At 31.6% G+C, this 18202-nt stretch overlaps 2 protein-coding genes across 2 annotated transcripts; both read right to left on the bottom strand.

Annotated features, from left to right (window-relative positions):
- Positions 1 to 567: 567 nt before the first annotated feature.
- Positions 568 to 3274, bottom strand: LOC132738917 (uncharacterized). The gene is made up of 2 exons (XM_060726530.1): positions 2714 to 3274; positions 568 to 2260 (listed from the first exon to the last, which is right to left on the bottom strand). Exon 2 carries the CDS (start codon positions 2127 to 2129, stop codon positions 1122 to 1124), a length of 1008 nt encoding a protein of 335 aa, XP_060582513.1. The 5' UTR covers positions 2130 to 2260; positions 2714 to 3274; the 3' UTR covers positions 568 to 1121.
- Positions 3275 to 6328: 3054 nt separating this feature from the next.
- Positions 6329 to 16616, bottom strand: LOC132738916 (thymus-specific serine protease-like). The gene is made up of 12 exons (XM_060726529.1): positions 16460 to 16616; positions 15483 to 15643; positions 14309 to 14432; positions 13611 to 13740; positions 12757 to 12880; positions 12063 to 12188; positions 11415 to 11524; positions 10195 to 10348; positions 9366 to 9513; positions 8626 to 8811; positions 7730 to 7878; positions 6329 to 7153 (listed from the first exon to the last, which is right to left on the bottom strand). The coding sequence occupies exons 1-12, from the start codon at positions 16521 to 16523 to the stop codon at positions 7097 to 7099; spliced, it is 1533 nt and encodes a 510-aa protein (XP_060582512.1). The 5' UTR covers positions 16524 to 16616; the 3' UTR covers positions 6329 to 7096.
- Between the last annotated feature and the right edge of the window lie 1586 nt (positions 16617 to 18202).

The following is an 18202-nucleotide window of genomic DNA, read 5'->3' as shown; positions in this document are numbered from 1 at the left end:
TAACAAATATTTCTAGTGGAGAGCCACAATGTTATTAATTGGAAATCCAAAATCTAACTGTTCGATTATTCTATCTTTACAATATTTCTAAAAATGGTTTCGTGTTAAACTGACCAATAAAATTTTAACATCTTTGTTTCTTAAATAACAAAATAACCAATCGGGTTTCAATACAAAATAATGTAGCATAGCAACATATAATTTATAACAACAATCATCACCTGGACATTTTATCAGTAATAAGGTTTAACAACTTATTAAGTACAGACGGCTAAATTGACATTATCACTTAAATAGAATAAAACTTTTAACACCATTGATTGGACAAGGAGGAAAAGCCACATTTATTCTTCCGGTTACATAATTATAAATTTGACATCTATTGTTAAAACATAAAGTACCTGTAACTTAACATATTTGAAATTTCACACATAGTTTTGAAAATATGACCTTTAAGAAAATGATTATATTTTGAAATATTTGTGTTTAAAAGAAAATCATCATGCATATTTATTCATTTTTTTTTGTAAAAGAATTTTATCATTTTTCGGCCGCACAACATATTTATTCAAAAAATCATGACCTAGAATCAAGGAATGATGAAGATCTTCCACAACTAAAAAATGGTGTGGACATGTCAGATTACCAAATTTAATGTCAAGTTCCACTGCACCAGAAACACTATGAATTGTTCCACCTACACCTTTGATTGAATTAAAAATATTGGAAACATACTGCGGTTTGTCATCTGGAAAAATTCTGTCTAAAAATGATTTACTTATACAAGAGACATTAGCACCCGTGTCACATAAGGCCGGAGTTTTTCTCTGATTGACAGAAACAACAACAGTATTTCTCAGTAACTCCGCAGAAAAGTTGGCATTTACTTCAGCTTCTTTTACAGTTTTATCAGAATTATTTGTTACAAAAGATTTTCTTTTGTTGCTTTTGGCAGCACTATTACCTAAATCATGGTCATCTTTTTTAGAAGAGTAGTCTTTATCTTTTTGGTTTTTATGGGTTTTTTGAAAATTTGTATCATTGTGGGTTTTCTTTGTTTTCATATCATTGTGCCCATCTACTGGTTTGATAGACTCACACCTGCAGATAGGCGCGAGTCCCTAGCTGGAATTTACCCGATAGTTTTTGCGAGCAGTCTTACATTTAGATTTGAAGTGATTGTTAAGACCACATAAGTCACAAGTTTTGCCTATTGCTCTACAATATTTATAGGAAGTGCACCTACCTCCACAACGTGGACATGCTTCTCTTTCCTTCTCAAAGTGAGGTTGGCGTCTTGTTTGTGGTTGGCGATGATGAGGACTGTAATTCCTAGAAGGCGGTTCTGGCTGTTGTTGTTGTTTTGTCATAACAGTTGTTAATTGAGCAACTGCTGCCGTTAAAATGTTCACAGTATCTTCAAAGGAATTATTGGCAGCAGCTACCGGTGCTGAATGTCTTACATTTGTTAAGCGACGCGCAAGATTGCGTACTTCTGACAATGTCTTTGGTCCATGAGTTGAAATGGCAGAACTTACACTTGGATGAAGACCATTGAGTGCGATCTGGACTTGTAAGTCATCATTTATTTTAGTTTTGAAAGTTTCTGCCTCTAATCGCGATAGAAATTGTTCTGCATTTTCCGAAACTTCCTGCTTCATACTGAAAATGTTCAGACTCACAGGTTTTTCTTTGGAATATTTTGTCACTAATAACTCTTTTAATTCATCAAGTGTGGTTGGAGCCGGTGATTGATTTTCAATATAGAGTCTAGCAATTCCATCCAAATGCCAGGCAAGTTGAGCAAAAGCTTGTCCCTCTCTAAAATTCATACAGGCACAGTACTGGTCAAAACGTCTCAAAAACTTTTCAATATCTTCACCACACTCCCCCTTGAAAGGTTCTAACCGAAGGGTTCCAGCCATGTTGGTGAAGTGAGAGATATTTTCAATATCTGCACTAGGAACAGTACTGGTTGATGTAGAGGCGTTTACCGTAACGGGACTTGATGGTGTGTTTGCTTCAATCTGGATGTGATGTAAACTAGAAAATGAACTTTGTGTCTGGTTCTGTTTTGAAGACCGAGTTTGTACAATGTTCACTGCAGATGGTTTTGTAGTTAGCACCATTCCTTCTCGCTTGCTAATCTGTGAGGTCAGGAAAGATCCCTACCCACCAGTTTTGTGCTTTGTTGCACGGTTTCTATTGTTTAGGTAATTCAGGAGTTGTTGCCCCTGTTTTTGACTCTCTTCCAAGACATCTAAAATATCAAGAAGAATATGTGTACTTTCCTTTTTTTATTTTAAAGAATAAAACACATGTAAAGTCCAACATAAAGTGAAAATGATAACATCAAACATATGGAATGAAATATAAAACATGTTAAAATGACATAATTAAACATAGAACATGTTTTCATAAAATATAAAACATGTTGCAATTAATTATAAATATGATCAGTATAATCTACTTGTGTCATAAACCTTAGATTTCCTTTATATCCAATGACAAGAACAATTAACAAGTAAATGCAAATATAAAAATAATGCTAAATTTAATGTTCTTCATTTTACTACAAATTATCAACAGTCCATATTTTCGGATAGTAAGAGATAATCAAAAGCATAAATAATAACGTTGTCAATGCGTTTCATTTAACTAGCTAAAAATAAATAAATACAATTAAATAATTCAAAATGAATTGTGCAATTACCTGTACTAAATAGTTCCTGCATTATTGCTTAAATGATTCAAAACTTTAATTACAATGAAATCTATTTTGCTTGCATCATTACAATATCAGTTTAGCCAAAAGAGGTGCTTATCACGGAAAAGGATAAATCAGCGGATTCGAAATTGAATTATCAATTTACACTGAGTCCGTTAACAAACAAAAATAATAAAAATGTTAAACTATTACAGAAACATAGACACATTTACAATTTACAAACTGTAATCTTGAGAGAACATGTTAACAACATTCTGAGAATTCAAGTTTAACAAAATCTGTCAGAAATTCAAAATATAAAATTCTTACCTAAAATATCAAGAAGAATATGTGTACTTTCCTTTTTTTATTTTAAAGAATAAAACACATGTAAAGTCCAACATAAAGTGACTTTACTAAGGAAAGACACACTTTTTAAGGAAAGACCAAAAAAGATTTGAACCAATAACCATTGACGTTACAAAAAAAACAACCAATCAAAAATTATATATCGAAATATCCCGAACCACTGCCGGCGGCTTATGCCGAAAAAAGGTGCTAAAACACTTTTTTAAGCCGGAATGGCTGTCTTAAGCCGGAATGTATGTCTTCTATTTCAATAAAGACTTATCACCAGAATTTGTACAACAGATTACTTATCAAAATATGCATTTTTTTAGATTGCTCAACATCCAATTGAGAAATGAACGACACCTTAGCCTGTGGCAACCAAATGTGTTTTTTAGAATTTGAGAAAAATATGTTTCAATACAAAAATGACAATTACAAAAAATGTACAAAGATTATTTCATTGAGAAAGATTTTGCAAATTTTCATCGCATAACAATATTGACAGCGTAATCTAGACCTTGATTTTATCACTACTGCAGATACAACTCATCGTGATAAAAAAGGTCGCCTGATCACATTTTTTTAAAATCTAAACATTTATATAAAGGGTATTTCACATTTTCAAAATATTGACAGCATAATCTAAACTTTGTATTTGATAAACAGAAGTTTCTTCATATTTATTCATAGTACGGGGCAGTCCATTTTAAAGATATGTAGGAAAATGGAATGTTTCATTTCCAGATTGTGTGAGACATTAAAACTAGCTAATAATTTGGCTATATGCTCAATAGCTAGAGCACAAAGCTCGGAGGAACACACTTTATGTCTCAAGACTTTCGGGCCGCCAAAAAACTCGTTTTCCCTTGTATCATTCGTATATAAGAAATACCGGTAACATTATTTGAATTGGTTATTTGATTTGGTTATTTTTGTTTTTATGCGAAGAATCTTAAATCAACGTAGGAAGATTTTGTAAGTTTTAAGAGACATTTTAAAGTTCATCTGCTGGTTTTGTCAGGCAGCAAGTTATGTTTTTGAATAAAATAAATAAAGCAGGATTAAAGCAGGTGCCGGTTCGCGCGTGAACCTGGGTTCTTCCTCAAACAATAAAGCTGGAAAGTCGCAATATGACCTATATTGTGTTGGTGTGACGTAAAACTCAACAAAATTAAAATTAAACAATTTCCAACAGTTTCGATTTCGATTTCAAAATCTCCATTCATTATGGTTATTATAAGCGGTCTAATGTTTTATAAAATAAAATACGTATTACCTATGATTACCTGGATCAATGTTTTTATGAATTGTTGTTTTATTTTTAGAATTGACAACTAATCTGCAATGATAAAACTTTTTTAGTTCAAATATTTTGTTATTAGAACGTAAAACTGATTCATTTCGACGTTTTTGTATACTCGTGAGATAAAGAATAAAATCAGACCATAAATTCAGGTTAAATGTAACAGCATTTATTTGTTTGTTATAACAGATAAGCTTGTTCACATTACGTGTAAATTATTCAGTAACAACCTAGCAGGAAGTAAAGTCAATATTATAAGCATCATTGCTACGCAAAATATCTTAAATGGACTAAATTACGGCCTGTATATTAAAACCATTCATTATTTTCAGGAAAATTTTCAAAAATATGCACTGGCTGAATAGCGTTCTGTGCAGCACGTGATCAGACGGCACGAACTTACCAGCTGACCTTGGTCTGGAATGGTTGCACGAGTAGATTCAGTTGCAGCCAAGCAGGACAGCAGTTCATGCAATAATTTTACAGAATTATTTCAATTTAATTGCAATTACAGTACAATTTAATTGCAATTACAGTATAATCTATGTAAAGCAATACACTTTGGGAGACAACGATTTTTGGTTGCTGTTGAGAAGTGTTGCTTTACGGGAATTAAATCTATTTTGAAGCTTTCCTTTGGGTGAAAAAAAAATGACACCGTCGTTTTTGTGAGGTGAATGTTGTAAAGAAGTCCGCTCTACAGAGGTTGAACTGTAATCACAATAAATACTTGATAGCAACTTAAAATGATGTGAGAGCAAGCCATAATCAGGGAATGTTATTCTTGCACATCAGACTGGTGTTTCTGGTAGTTTTACACATACCGGAAATTTCATCTGGCAAGGGGGATTCCAGGTGAGTCGCGTGGCTTAGGATGACGTAATTACGCCGTTATGCAAACGCTGTTGAAAGAAAATAGTTACGGATGTAATAACATAAATTTTCCATGGAAATTGTTTTATTAAGTTAAAGAATGCAAAATGTGATGGAAAATGAATTAATAATATCTGACATATGTTTGCGGGTATTCCCATCGGACCCGCAACATATGACAGATATATAATTAATATACAGAAATAAAAAAAAGTCCGTTGGAGCTAAATATAGACAGGTTTGAATGAAGTAATCGACGTCATCAACATTTAATAAATACCTACATGTACCTATAAATATTACTATAATTTATCACTGAACGTAACAAAACATTGCAAAATATTTACATTACATATAAACATGTGATCTTCTATGAGGTGTACATATTTATTTTGTAATTCAACAACTATGATGATAACACGTGATAAAAGTTGTTAAAATCAAATTTTACAAGTTTTTATAATCAACTATTGTACAAGTGTTTTACAACATACAAATATATGATAAATTAGAAAATCTAGAAATGTGTCATGGTCATAGGACGTAGAATCCCTCACATTCCATGGACGGATTGCGTCATAGACAATGTAAAATCTATATCCCTCAAATTGTGTACATTAAGTAATATATATTTTTAAATTTATGCTTAACAAGCGAGATTTCACGCAAGCGTAAAATGGCTGTGAAGGAATGAATGGTCAGCAGCTGTGCACTGCATACCTTTAGAAGAGCCGAATAAAATGCTACGTAGACGAATGTCTGTTTAGATCTGCGCAGTTGTTGAAATTACGTCTCAAAAGAAAAACACAAAACTTTAGATAAATTTCTTCAAAACGGACTTGTTTTCTTGTTTCTATAAGCCAATAAATGTTAAAAAGTTCAGATGTTTTATGACAGTGCAATGCAACAACTCTTACACCTATGTGTTTTGTCCAAATGCCAAACAGTTCCCCTGAAGGTGAAGAACGTGTTTAGGCATGACTTATTTTTAGCCTGGTTCCACGATATTAAATCTTGGTAAACTACAGACATTTGCTGCAAAAGCTATTTGGGACAGGAGCATAAAAAAATAACAATTATCTTTTACAAAGCAGATTATAATCTTATTATTTCTTAATTTGACATCTCTTAATTGACAAAATAAAAATTATATATAAAAAAAATAGTAACTATGACAATATATGATGATCATAATCTCTCTTTTAGCATCAAATATAAAAATTCCAAGTAACAAAAATACAGAAATCAGCAGGAGACATTTATTTATTAAAAATTATGTTTTAGATAGAATTTGATAAAAATGGCACAATTATATCATACATTAAACAATCATCATAAGTTTCTATCACATATATGTATAAAAAAGAAGTTTTTTTAAGGCACACTATGCCTAAGAAATGCTATCATTTATATTTCTCAAAAACTGTTTTGATTTTGGTGTCTTCTTACAGTATCTTGTTACAGTTTCTTTAAAATATTCATTTGCCATATACATGAAGAATATATTTGCTTCTTTTGATCTGTTGGCAACTGGTATACTTAAAGTGAATAAGTAGTTTGTACGAAAATACTATTTTGTTTACATTTAGCTACCATTATGAGACATAACTGCACATTTAGTGCTACTTTCTTCAGATATTAAACAGCTAACATGCTCTTAATCCATTATTAGAACATAATTAAACACATGTTTGACATAATAAAGAATTAAAAAAAATATGGATTTCTGAAGCATAATGTGCCTTTAAACAAAGATCATCAATAACGTTGTGTCTAAAATAGACATCAATGCATTAATTCAATTGCTGACTGTGGAATGTTGAATAAGGAGATTATTTTTATTGGCTTCTTTTTCTCTTCAATCAAAACTTCTTTGTATAAGCCTCTTCTAAAAACTGTCCCACTAAAGACGCAATTTCCTTTAAAACAGAAATAAAAGTCTTAACATCATTCTCAAATAATAACTATCTATATTTCATTCATTTTACCTGCTTTTGTATCTTTTTACATAGTCCAGCTGTTTAAAAATGTGTAAATTTAAGGCAGGTCTATCAACATTGCAGGAATTCAGAATTTGTCTTTGAAAGACTGAGAAAAACATCAAAGATGGTATTATATATAATAGATAATCCACAATCATCTGACCTTGATAACTTTTAAAATGTTTGAAAAAAGGCTTTAATAAAGACTGTGCTCAACAACAACAACAACAGGGACGCTGTAGCAATCATAATGGCTTGACGTTTTTCAAAAAAAAAAAAAACAAGCTAGAAATTAAATACAATGTATCCAAAAGTGCCAAAAATGCTGTACACCTTTCATATACAGTCCATATCACTTTGGACACAAATAACATATTATGTCCAAGATATATCAATCTACAAAGTCGTGCCAATCTTTTCACCAGTTAAATTGTTAAAGTTATTTTGCAAGGATGTAAACCTTTTCCTAGCATTTTGATATGTTAAAAACTGTGATATAAACATGAATCTCACCTGTCTAGCATTCTTTAACTCTACAGTGTCAGTGTCATGTTGGGGACTAAGGTCAGCACAGTGTGCAGTGCCGGGGATAAATACACTGTACGAACCAACTGTCGTCTGATTGGTTAGTATACTTAACTTATGCCACGGATCTATTGAGCCTGGAACAGAAATATGGTTTCACTGGTTGATTTATAAATTGAAAACAAATATAAAATATTACTAACAGAGATTTGGATTAAAGAACAAAAATAGATTCAAATTTTCTTACCCAAGATTCAAGAGTTCAATAATTTTAACAAAGTGTTAGTATGATTATTACTTTTCTGTTAGAACATATACTGTCTCAACTAAACAAGTAAAATACATTTTTCATACTGTTTTATTTGCTTTTGAAACTTTGCCCTATATCTAAATCTATCAAAGAGGGGCATCCATGGTCGAGTGGTTAAGGTTGTTTGTTGACTGCTTGCCTCTCACCAATGTAGGTTCGAGCTGCAAAAGTGTCATCGGATATTACATGTAAAAAAATAATCCAGCTAGCTTAACAGAATGTTAGTGGTTCTACTCAGCTGCTTGTTTGTACCTGAAATAATGTACAGAGGGACACCTGAGGTCTTCCTCCACCAATAAAGCTGGGAAGTCGCCATAAGACTGTCTTGATGCAATATTAAACCCAACCAAAACCAATGAATATGAATACTATATCATATGTGAAAAAGCTCTAGTCCAGAACTTGAATAAATGCAGCTTTTTGTTAAACCTATCTTACATTGTGAAGAAAATGTTTTCAGCATATACATATACGAGATGTAATAATGTACATACACATGTATGAATCAAATTAACAAGGCGTAAATATTGAATGTGGCAGGAAAAGTCAGTACTAATTTGCAATTATGACTTACCATTTACAAATATAATCTTGGATTGCTGCGTGTGATTGCCTCCATAATAATCATTTGAGAATTGTACATTGACATCAACATCAGATGTATCAATCTTGAAAACATCACGGCACATCTGTATATCACTGTTCTCAAGATCCATCAGGTGAGAAAATGGGCAGGTGGTGTCAACATCACATGTCTGGTCTAAAAGCAATATTAACCAATGAAAATCAGTTACTAAATATATAAACCTATTGCATGTCTGTTTTTTAAACAATAAACTCCAATGAAAATATAGTTTCCAATAATATCAACTAATCCTATGTTAAAATAACCTTTATCTTCTGTTTTACAAAACGGGGATGGTGACCTTATGGTCAAAATGTCTGCCTTACAACTTAGTGGGTGTAGGTTTAATTACATGTTTCAGGATGACATTCATGCTTGTTTCACAGGTCATGAAAAATTTAGTAAGCTCAAACTCAAGTCTCAGGTATTCCAATGGTCAGAAACTGGCATAGAATGTACATTGACCAGTAAAATTCCAGAATTTTGAGCAGAAGTTCAAAAGAAAGTTTCATGACCTCAAGGTAAATTTTGTTCCAAGTTCTACTAAAATCTCAGGATTTCATAGTACTTTCTGTGCTGGTTTCAGATCAATAAAATTTCTTGGTTTTGAGTTTGAGCTTAGAAAAATACTTAACCAAGAAAGCAGACTCAATTGTTACAAATAACCAAATAGTTACACAAATACTTACAATATCCAAATTGTGAACAAGTTTGGTAAGTCCATTGTCTGATTCCAGGACCAAAAGCATTCTTGTCAACTGTTGTGTTAGCAAATGAACTGGTATAATTCATAAAACAATTATCCATACATGGCTCATGCGCCTGGTCAAGGGATTCCTTCAAATATATTGCATTTCTTATTTAATTCAACATAATATGAAATGATAGCATTTAAATTAAATAACAGCAACTTTCATACTAATAAAACTAAAAAATAGATTGAAACTTCAGTTTTTGTTAAGAACTGAATATCTTTAGACTTTGAAAATTCATTCAGCTTTCAAATACTTGATACAATTTGTATCTGAAAAGATTTTTTGCAACTTCTAAGATTCGATCAACGTTATGTTGAGGACATTTTGTAAGAACTAACAATTAAATCAACATTGGTTAGGTCATAGGATGACTTAAGAGCTTTACCAATGCAATGAATAATGCAAAATATCTACAATGATTGAAATCAGAACTAGCCAGACAGTAAAAAAGGTTTTCTCTCAGGCAACTAAAAGTTCCTACCATAATTTACTTGTTTATTGTGTGTGTTTTTTTTACTTTATCTATGTTAATGCTTCAAAGTTACTTGTAAAATAAAACAGAATATAATAATTGCCCAGTAAATTTTCATTCCGGATAGTGAAAATCAGTCAGTGGCCCAACTTGGTTGTAAATTTCAATCAAGGTTTCTGTAAATGGGCGTACATGTTTTTTTTATAGGACTAACTGGCAAGGTGAAAGAAGAATAAGGAAGAAAACATTCATTTCTTTAAAGCAACACATTGAACATCCTCTTGTACTCACCTGGTTGAGTGTAATCAGATTTTGATACGGATCACTGGTTGACAGCATAACTTTACATACATGTGATATATTCTGTCCTGGTATCTCATTGTTATACTGAGCCACGCCCATGAAATATCCGGCCAGGTTAGAAACAAACAGCACTTGATCTGGTCTAGAAAATCAGAAAATAAAAAATGAATTGATATTTTATTGATACAAATTTGTATATGTTTTTTTACAATAAAATAGCCCACAAGCTGGCTTATGGTCTGCACTGTTCCCTATTCAGTGAGTATATATTTTGAAATTTTACCTAAAAATTATAAACGGTTTTGTACAGCTTGAATGAGGGATAAGTCAAATTAGGATATTTAATGTGGTAAGGATTGATAATGTTATGAAGGTAGTAATAGCTCCAGCAATAAATTTTTTTCAACCCTTTAAAGCTGCATGTCTCAGGTGAGCCGAAAAATTTCAAGAAAATCAAACTTGAGACAAAATGTACTAAGATTTTAAGAACAGTAAAAAGATCCAAGTAATAATTTACAAGTTATTTGCCATTAGTGACTACTTTTGCAGAATTTATCACCATATTAATTTTTTATTACGTGACTAATGCAGTAAGGAAATATTTTGCATATTTTGACCTCTTTTTGGTTATTTACATTGATTGAAAATGCTGTTTGCAATTTGTAAAATTACTTTCTTCACAATATTTTACTTTTAAATACATTTTCAAAGTTTTCATGAAAATTAGCATGAATCATGAGGCAGGCTGCTTTAAAATTGACTTGTTCTGCTTTGTAATAGGAACTGGTCATTTTCACAACCCTAACACCCATAAATGCTGATAATGGACTAGCTCTGCTTTGAATAGGAACTGTTCATTATTAATTTAAGGATTTTCAATATTCAAAATATTATAATTGAGCAGACTACAATATAAAACATTGATCACTGGTGGCATAGGCAAGTCACTTTTGCTGCTGGCATTCAAAGCCTTGATATGGGAGGCAAATTAAAACATCATTGTATTACTAGTAAGGTTTCTGATGTAAAAGAGAACTAAGAAAGAACATTGTAAATGCCGAAACATATGTTCCATAGATAAACAAACTGGTTACATAAAACCTGATAAGCTTTATTTTCATATACAAAAAATATATTAAATTAAACCGAAAAATAATCGGTACACTATGTCATTAATTAAATATATACTGCAGGTTAAAAACACTTACATCATAGACAACATGTTACAAGATTTGAAATCTGTACGTAGTTGATCATATTTTCCGTCTGCAATCATTGAGTCTATCGTTTGAAATCCTTTCTTTATCATATCCAGGCACTAATGTAAAAAATAATGTTTATCAATTAACACTGACCTACTTCTAGGATTGTCCAGGATAAAATGAAATACAATATACATGTAGTCAAACACTGGTCACTGAAATATTGATGACTGAAATGATGACTACGATGATCAGATGATGATAAGGAAGTGATCCAAAATGCAATAAAAGCAGCACATGTCCAGATTCATAATGAAAATTTCAAAAATGTACTAAATATATCAAAACATTATAAAATCAAGAAACTCAAGTTAGCCTATGTCACAAAGAAATATATACAGCATTGCCCTGATTCTTGAAGTTTCCTACTACCATTTTTTTTTCAAATTGACCTCATTAATTAGCATCTCTGTTAAAATCTATAAATTTGGCAGCATGCTTACTTTCTTCAATTTCTTTCTTCAAATTCACTCTATTACTGCATTTAATTGCAAACATATCTTTTATACACTTCAATTATTACAAAAAATGTTCAATTTTTTAACCACATCTCTATTTCTTTATCATTGTTGTAAAATTGAATAAATAACCTACCTCCTGTGACCCACCTACAAGATCACTTTTAAAACTTGCCGCCACTACCTCATTATAACCCTCAAAGTTGGTAACGGCCTGCACAGGGGCAGAGGATGCTACTGCTGCCACTACAAGATGAGGATACTGAAATTAATTCATCAGAATAGTTTGGTAATTCTTCACTCTTTGTTTTGAGCCAATTGTAATTTTAATGGATTTTTATGTGGAAACTTTTTGGACTACTGTTATTAACTATTGTGTTGCCTTTCACAGTTTTTCTATCCCATTACAAATGGAGCATGGGCTGTGTTTGCATTTTTTGCTTTGTAATAAGTACTTTTGTGATTTTAGACATTGATTCAGTTTATTTGAACATCTGATAAGGTGTTTAAACTTTCTTAATTTTATTAAAGCCAGGACAGTTCATTTTACTTTAAATATAATCATTTGAACATTTGCTTTCCAATGAAATTTATTTTGTAAATGAGTGTCTTTAACTAAGCTGAAAAATATACTTAAAAGTTTCTTAAGTGGTAGAATCTACTGTTAAATCTTGATATCAAATGTTTTACATTTTTTATGTACATGTAATTTATTTCAAATGTTTTACATTTTTTATGTAATAAAATGCATCTGACGGTCATAATAGAACCCTGATAATAATTGTAACCCCACATAATAATAATCAATCTACCAATCAATCATCACTTACCTTTAATCTAAACCAAGCAGACAGTGCCCCAGGGTAGCTGCCGCCAAAACTGACCCACGGTGTAGAATCTGGGATACCATACTCTTTTTGGATATGGTTTACAAACGTAGCCAGGTCTGCTAATCTGTAAAATATTTTTGGTGACATGAATGCCATGGATTTATAAGTGTCTTTTATCACACACATGTGCCGCTTTTTTTCGCCAGAGGCCCGCTTAATATAATTTTATTCAACTTGTTCAATAAATTCAGTATTGAATCTACACTCATTTAATATCTTTTTATTTATTAGTTAGTTAGCTTTATTTATTAGTTAGTTAGAGTATTCTGTATATGAATATTTACTGTTACAAATGTTACCTGAAAATGGTTTAACTGTATATTCCATGAAAAAGAGAGGTTTTACTGCTCTAATTGTAAATATTTTGTGTATCAATGATACAAATGTTACTTGTAAATTGTTTAACTGCATGATTATTCCATGAAAAAGACAGGGTGAACTGCTCAAATTGTAAATATATTGTGTATCCAAATTAGTATAGGTTTTCATGTTTAAATAATAATATTGATGACCCTTAACTGCAGACACAGATACTTCTTACAAAGTATTAACAGACACTATTAATTCAAAGAGAGGGATTTTGATTTCAGGGATACACTAACAGTAACAGGTAGATTAGGTTCTTATGCAATATTGAGTTTTTCTATGCCACCTGATAAAAGAAATACTTTATGTAAATGTTATTATAAATAAAATGTATGTTACTCTATTAAGAAGACTATTTGGTAGATTGCCAATAAGATCTAATAACTATAATTAATTACTATAATAGCATTAATAAGTAAATTAATTACGCCTGTTGGCTGGAGAGATGCTGAAGTTCCTCTAGCTGTAGGCCGTCATCATTCAAACTGGCTCCGTAAAATCTGTGCTCCGCTCCGACAATGAGTGCATTGTGTTTCTTCGCAAGATCCACAATCTCCCCTACAATTAAAAATAAGGCAAGCTGAACTTTTAAATTTCCTTATTTCAATAATTACATGTAGGTATTATTTTTTCATTCCAGTAAACTTTTTTTGGTATACATGTATATCAAATTTGTACATTACTATAATAAATTATGAAACAGGATTCTCAAAACAATAGATATTAAACAATTGACAATCAAGGCTATTTACAATACTGAATATTGGTCAAGTGGGTAAGGTTACTATATTCACTCACTTGTCCCTCAGTTTTGGTAGATTTATATCTTGATTTATATCTTGATTCAGGCATTTATAATGTTTGGAAACAATCAAGCTGAGATAGAATATTGAATATATTGAATATATATTGAATACGATGCCAGTTTATGTCTGAATTCATGTATAGACAGCATGGTCAATAGTCAATATAGTCTCCTTCCACCAGTAAAGCAGGAAAGTCTCCCTATTTATACTAAAAAAGTTTTTATGTTAAACCTAAAAGAAAATCTATATATGGTACCCTGGTAATCATTTTTTCATTTGCATGAATTCTTACCAAAAAACAACTATAAATGTACATTTACCTGCCTCAACCGCCCGAGACGATAAAGTTCCTTCCCCACCAATATACAAAAACACCGGACTCTTAGGACCAAACCAATATTCTGCATTTACATAATATCTTTGTTTATATGTTTTACCCAACTCCTGAAAAATATTAAGCAGTCATTCATTACCATACACGAAATATACAATAGACATATTTTACATTTTGATATGATTGACTCTTTCCAGGCATGTCTTATTTTGTTACACATAGCATTTCTGGACAGTCAGAGGAGATTCTTCAAGAGCAATGAAAACAAAAGCAAATAGTAGAAAAATCTCAGATTTAGTCTTATTTGGAATGATAATGAGATGTTATGGAAAATATAGCATCTCTTACTCCGCACAGCTCCAGCTTAAGCTGTACATGTATTCAGTCTTCAACACTAAAAATATATACCAATAATCATTCTAACACACTTCACACTATTCAAACAGATATGGCAAACGAGTGCATCATTACACAATATATGCAAAGCATAAAAAAGGAAGCTTACACGTCATATGACATCAGATATGACATCAATAAACCAAATTATGTCAAGAAAATTACTTCTACGCCCAATGCAGCAAACATATTTTTGTCAATTCTCTTTTTAGAAAATAAAATAGATATTAAATTTTCAAGCATTATAGTAAAATAATGCACAGTTTATCGTTGAAATGCTTTGCAATTAATCACTCAGGCCTATCAGTCTTCTTGATTATATTCCTATGATCTGAACTTAAACCCTGCATTAACATTACCCCTTACCACACTAAATATCTCATATTAACTTGCCCATCTTTAGACAAGGACATAACTATTTGTACATTTTGGGTATTTCAAAAAATTATTATGGATCAGTGCAGACAATGATCAGACAGCACTGGAGTGTCTCATCTTGGCCTGCACTGGTCACATGGGCAGAATCTGTTGCCATGGGCAGCATAAGGGTTGGTCAGGGGAGATATTAATGACAAATGTATACCCTAGGTTAGACAAGTGCCTTAAAGTGTTGAAAGATCTATATTTGGGAAGCAAATATTGTTTTACAAACAAATTATAAGCAAAATGAATTCCCAGATCACAGATATCTAGATTCATCATTGGGGGGCTTAAACAGAAAATTTCCATAGGTAATGTAATGAGAAAATATTGAAATAAATTACCTTTGACAATGCATTAAAGTGATCCAGAGGCTGCTTAAGGTAGTATGTTTTCACAGGGCTTTGTTTATAACCTTTATGTTTGTATAAAAGCTGAAGTTGAGAATCAACTTGCTTCCTTCTCACTTCCTCCACCTGTTGTCGGTACTGCCATAACCTCCGACCTGAAATCATTCTCTAAAATGTCTATATAAGTATCTATCTTGGTAACTGATATCAGTAACCCAGTACATGTATCTATGTACTGTTGTAGTAACCCAGTATCTATATATATGCACTGTTACAGTAACCCAGTATCTACATGTACATTTACTGTTACAGTAACCCAGTATATGTACTGCTGCAGTAACCTGGTATCTATGTGATGTTACAGTAACCCAGTACCTATATGTGCTGTTACAGTGACCCAGTATCTATGCACTGTTATAGTAACCCAGTATCTATGTGTACTGTTGCAGTAACCCAGTATCTATGTGATGTTCCAGTGACCCAGTATCTACATGTGATGTTACAGTAACCCAGTATCTATATGTGCTGTTGCAGTAACCCAGTATCTACATGTACTGTTACAGTAATTAACCCAGTATTTATGCCCTGTTACATTAACCCAGTATCTATGCACATGTATTGTTATAACAGATTCTAAAATTAACTATAAGCTTTGAAAATGTCTATTATTATTATTAATTATTATTATTATCATCATCTTCATCATCATCATCATTATTATTATTATTATTATTATCATTATTAACAAGAAATCACTCTAGGGTTAGATCTATATCAAATATCTTTATATCCAACTAAGTATGAAATATTTCAGCAGCATATGCTGAAATATTTAATTTAGTGTTCTATTGTTTCCTCTGCAATTGCATTTAATTTTAACAAAAAGCGATCGACAGTTTAACAGTTTAAAAGTCGATCCTCCTGTCAAAATCAGCTGAAATGACAAGATTTATGCTAAAAGAATTACTTACCAACAAATGCATCGATTTGTCCTAAGATCGAAACAAACACAATTAAGAAAATTGAAAGCTTCATCTTTGTGTATTTTCACTTCCTCGGTCTGTATATGTATAATGGTATCACGTGAGTACTAAAAATAAACACGTGCTACGTCATGTGTCCGTCACCCGGCCCTTTATAACCAATTTAGTACAGTTTGTTAAAGTTCGAAAAACAGGACATAACAAATTGAACATTGTCTAAATAATGTATATCTATCATTAAAGGATATTTGCTACGTACTTAATAAGAAAAAATATATATACAGCAATCTACATAGATCCTGCATTATGTATATACATGTATATATGTATTGAATTTTTGAAAAGTCATTGTAGGTCTACATGTATTAATAATTAGGAAAATGATAAGATTATTTATCAATACATTACTCTGCATGCAAATTTATATTTATAGTCACTGTTTCAGTTAACTTTGAAGGACCCTGGTCTAATTATTAGCAGTGGTGAAAATACGACTTAAACAATTTTAACATGAAAATTAAAATTTATCATGTCCTAGCTATACAGACATGTCTCTATAAATCTAACGATGTGCATTGATGTAATAATTGTATAAAATTGAAGATATTCTTATAAACGAGTATTCTCGTGTAGAGAGCTACTGGTGTTACACGTATCACAGATATGTTTTTTTGCATGAGAATCCTCTTGTAAAAATGTATTAACAAATAAATCACAAAGCAGAGCTCTTTCAAATTAAAAAAATAATGGACCCTACACAACGTGATCCTAATCAAAGTAGGTCGGACGATATATTAAGTTAAGGAACGAGCCACGGAACCAGGCTACATGACGGGAACAATATACGCGCCATATTTTTCAAACTTCATAAGTGTTAATATAAGGATTCGATCCACTCTGCATCAAAAGATGCAGATTATTAATTGTTTATCTTCTAGAAGATAAGGTACAACTTACAAGAATGTACATGTATGTTACAGATTTCGGTATCTTTCATCACGTTTTTTTCTTCAAATTTCCAATCTGGGAGAAAGAAAAACTTATATTATTATTAGGGTTATTCTTTGTCCTAGAATGAAAGCCATGCTATCAATTTTAAAAGAAAAGGAGTTTGTATACTGCAACTCAAATATAATGTTTTCATGAAATGATAATATGATTATACCCCCTCCCCCACTAATTAAGTCTCTTAAAACTTTTTGGAGAAATGTATGTAATTAATAAAACCCATTGGAAATGCTGCATTAAAATTTGGACGTTTTATTCGCTATAATGTTTAAGTCATGCTACATGTATCAAAACGAAATCATTTAAATTGCATATCCATCGATACAGGCGATATAAGATTACTTTATCTACAATTTGACGAATTTTACCGTTTACTCTGTCATCATAATTATCACGATTATTGTATTTTCTGATCGCAAGATCAGTAAATACATAGCTAACATCCACGGTCTAACACAAAATTTCCTTACAGACCTAACAGCACAAAGTAGTTCTCACTCAAAACTGCTTAAAAACCAGCAATTTAAAAGAAAGAATAATTTTTAATGTAGGCATCTAACGAATTACAGTGCATTAAAAGTTTAGATTAGTCAATAGAAATATGAGGTTACAATCACAAATTTCGCGGATGAATATCTTTTTTTCCCAATGAAAAATGTTCGGCTATTTCCGTAAAGCTTCGGATTATCATGAATGCACTCGGAAGAATATCATTTTAATCAA

Source organism: Ruditapes philippinarum, unplaced genomic scaffold, assembly GCF_026571515.1.
Source record: "Ruditapes philippinarum isolate M1 unplaced genomic scaffold, ASM2657151v2 ctg1785_1_1_1_1, whole genome shotgun sequence".
Taxonomy (NCBI): domain Eukaryota; kingdom Metazoa; phylum Mollusca; class Bivalvia; order Venerida; family Veneridae; genus Ruditapes; species Ruditapes philippinarum.
The sequence above is the reverse complement of the archived record's forward strand: the minus strand, read 5'-3'. Positions and strand labels throughout refer to the sequence as shown.

Excerpts from the sequence above, each read along its gene's own strand:
- LOC132738917 (XM_060726530.1), bottom strand. The coding sequence starts at position 2,129 with ATGGTGCTAACTACAAAACCATCTGCAGTGAACATTGTACAAACTCGG.
- LOC132738916 (XM_060726529.1), bottom strand. The coding sequence starts at position 16,523 with ATGAAGCTTTCAATTTTCTTAATTGTGTTTGTTTCGATCTTAGGACAA. Across the intron at positions 15,644-16,459 it reads ACAAATCGATGCATTTGTTG|GTCGGAGGTTATGGCAGTAC; the intron begins GTAAGTAATTCT and ends GAATGATTTCAG. Across the intron at positions 8,812-9,365 it reads TTGTTCACAATTTGGATATT|ACCAGACATGTGATGTTGAC; the intron begins GTAAGTATTTGT and ends TATTGCTTTTAG.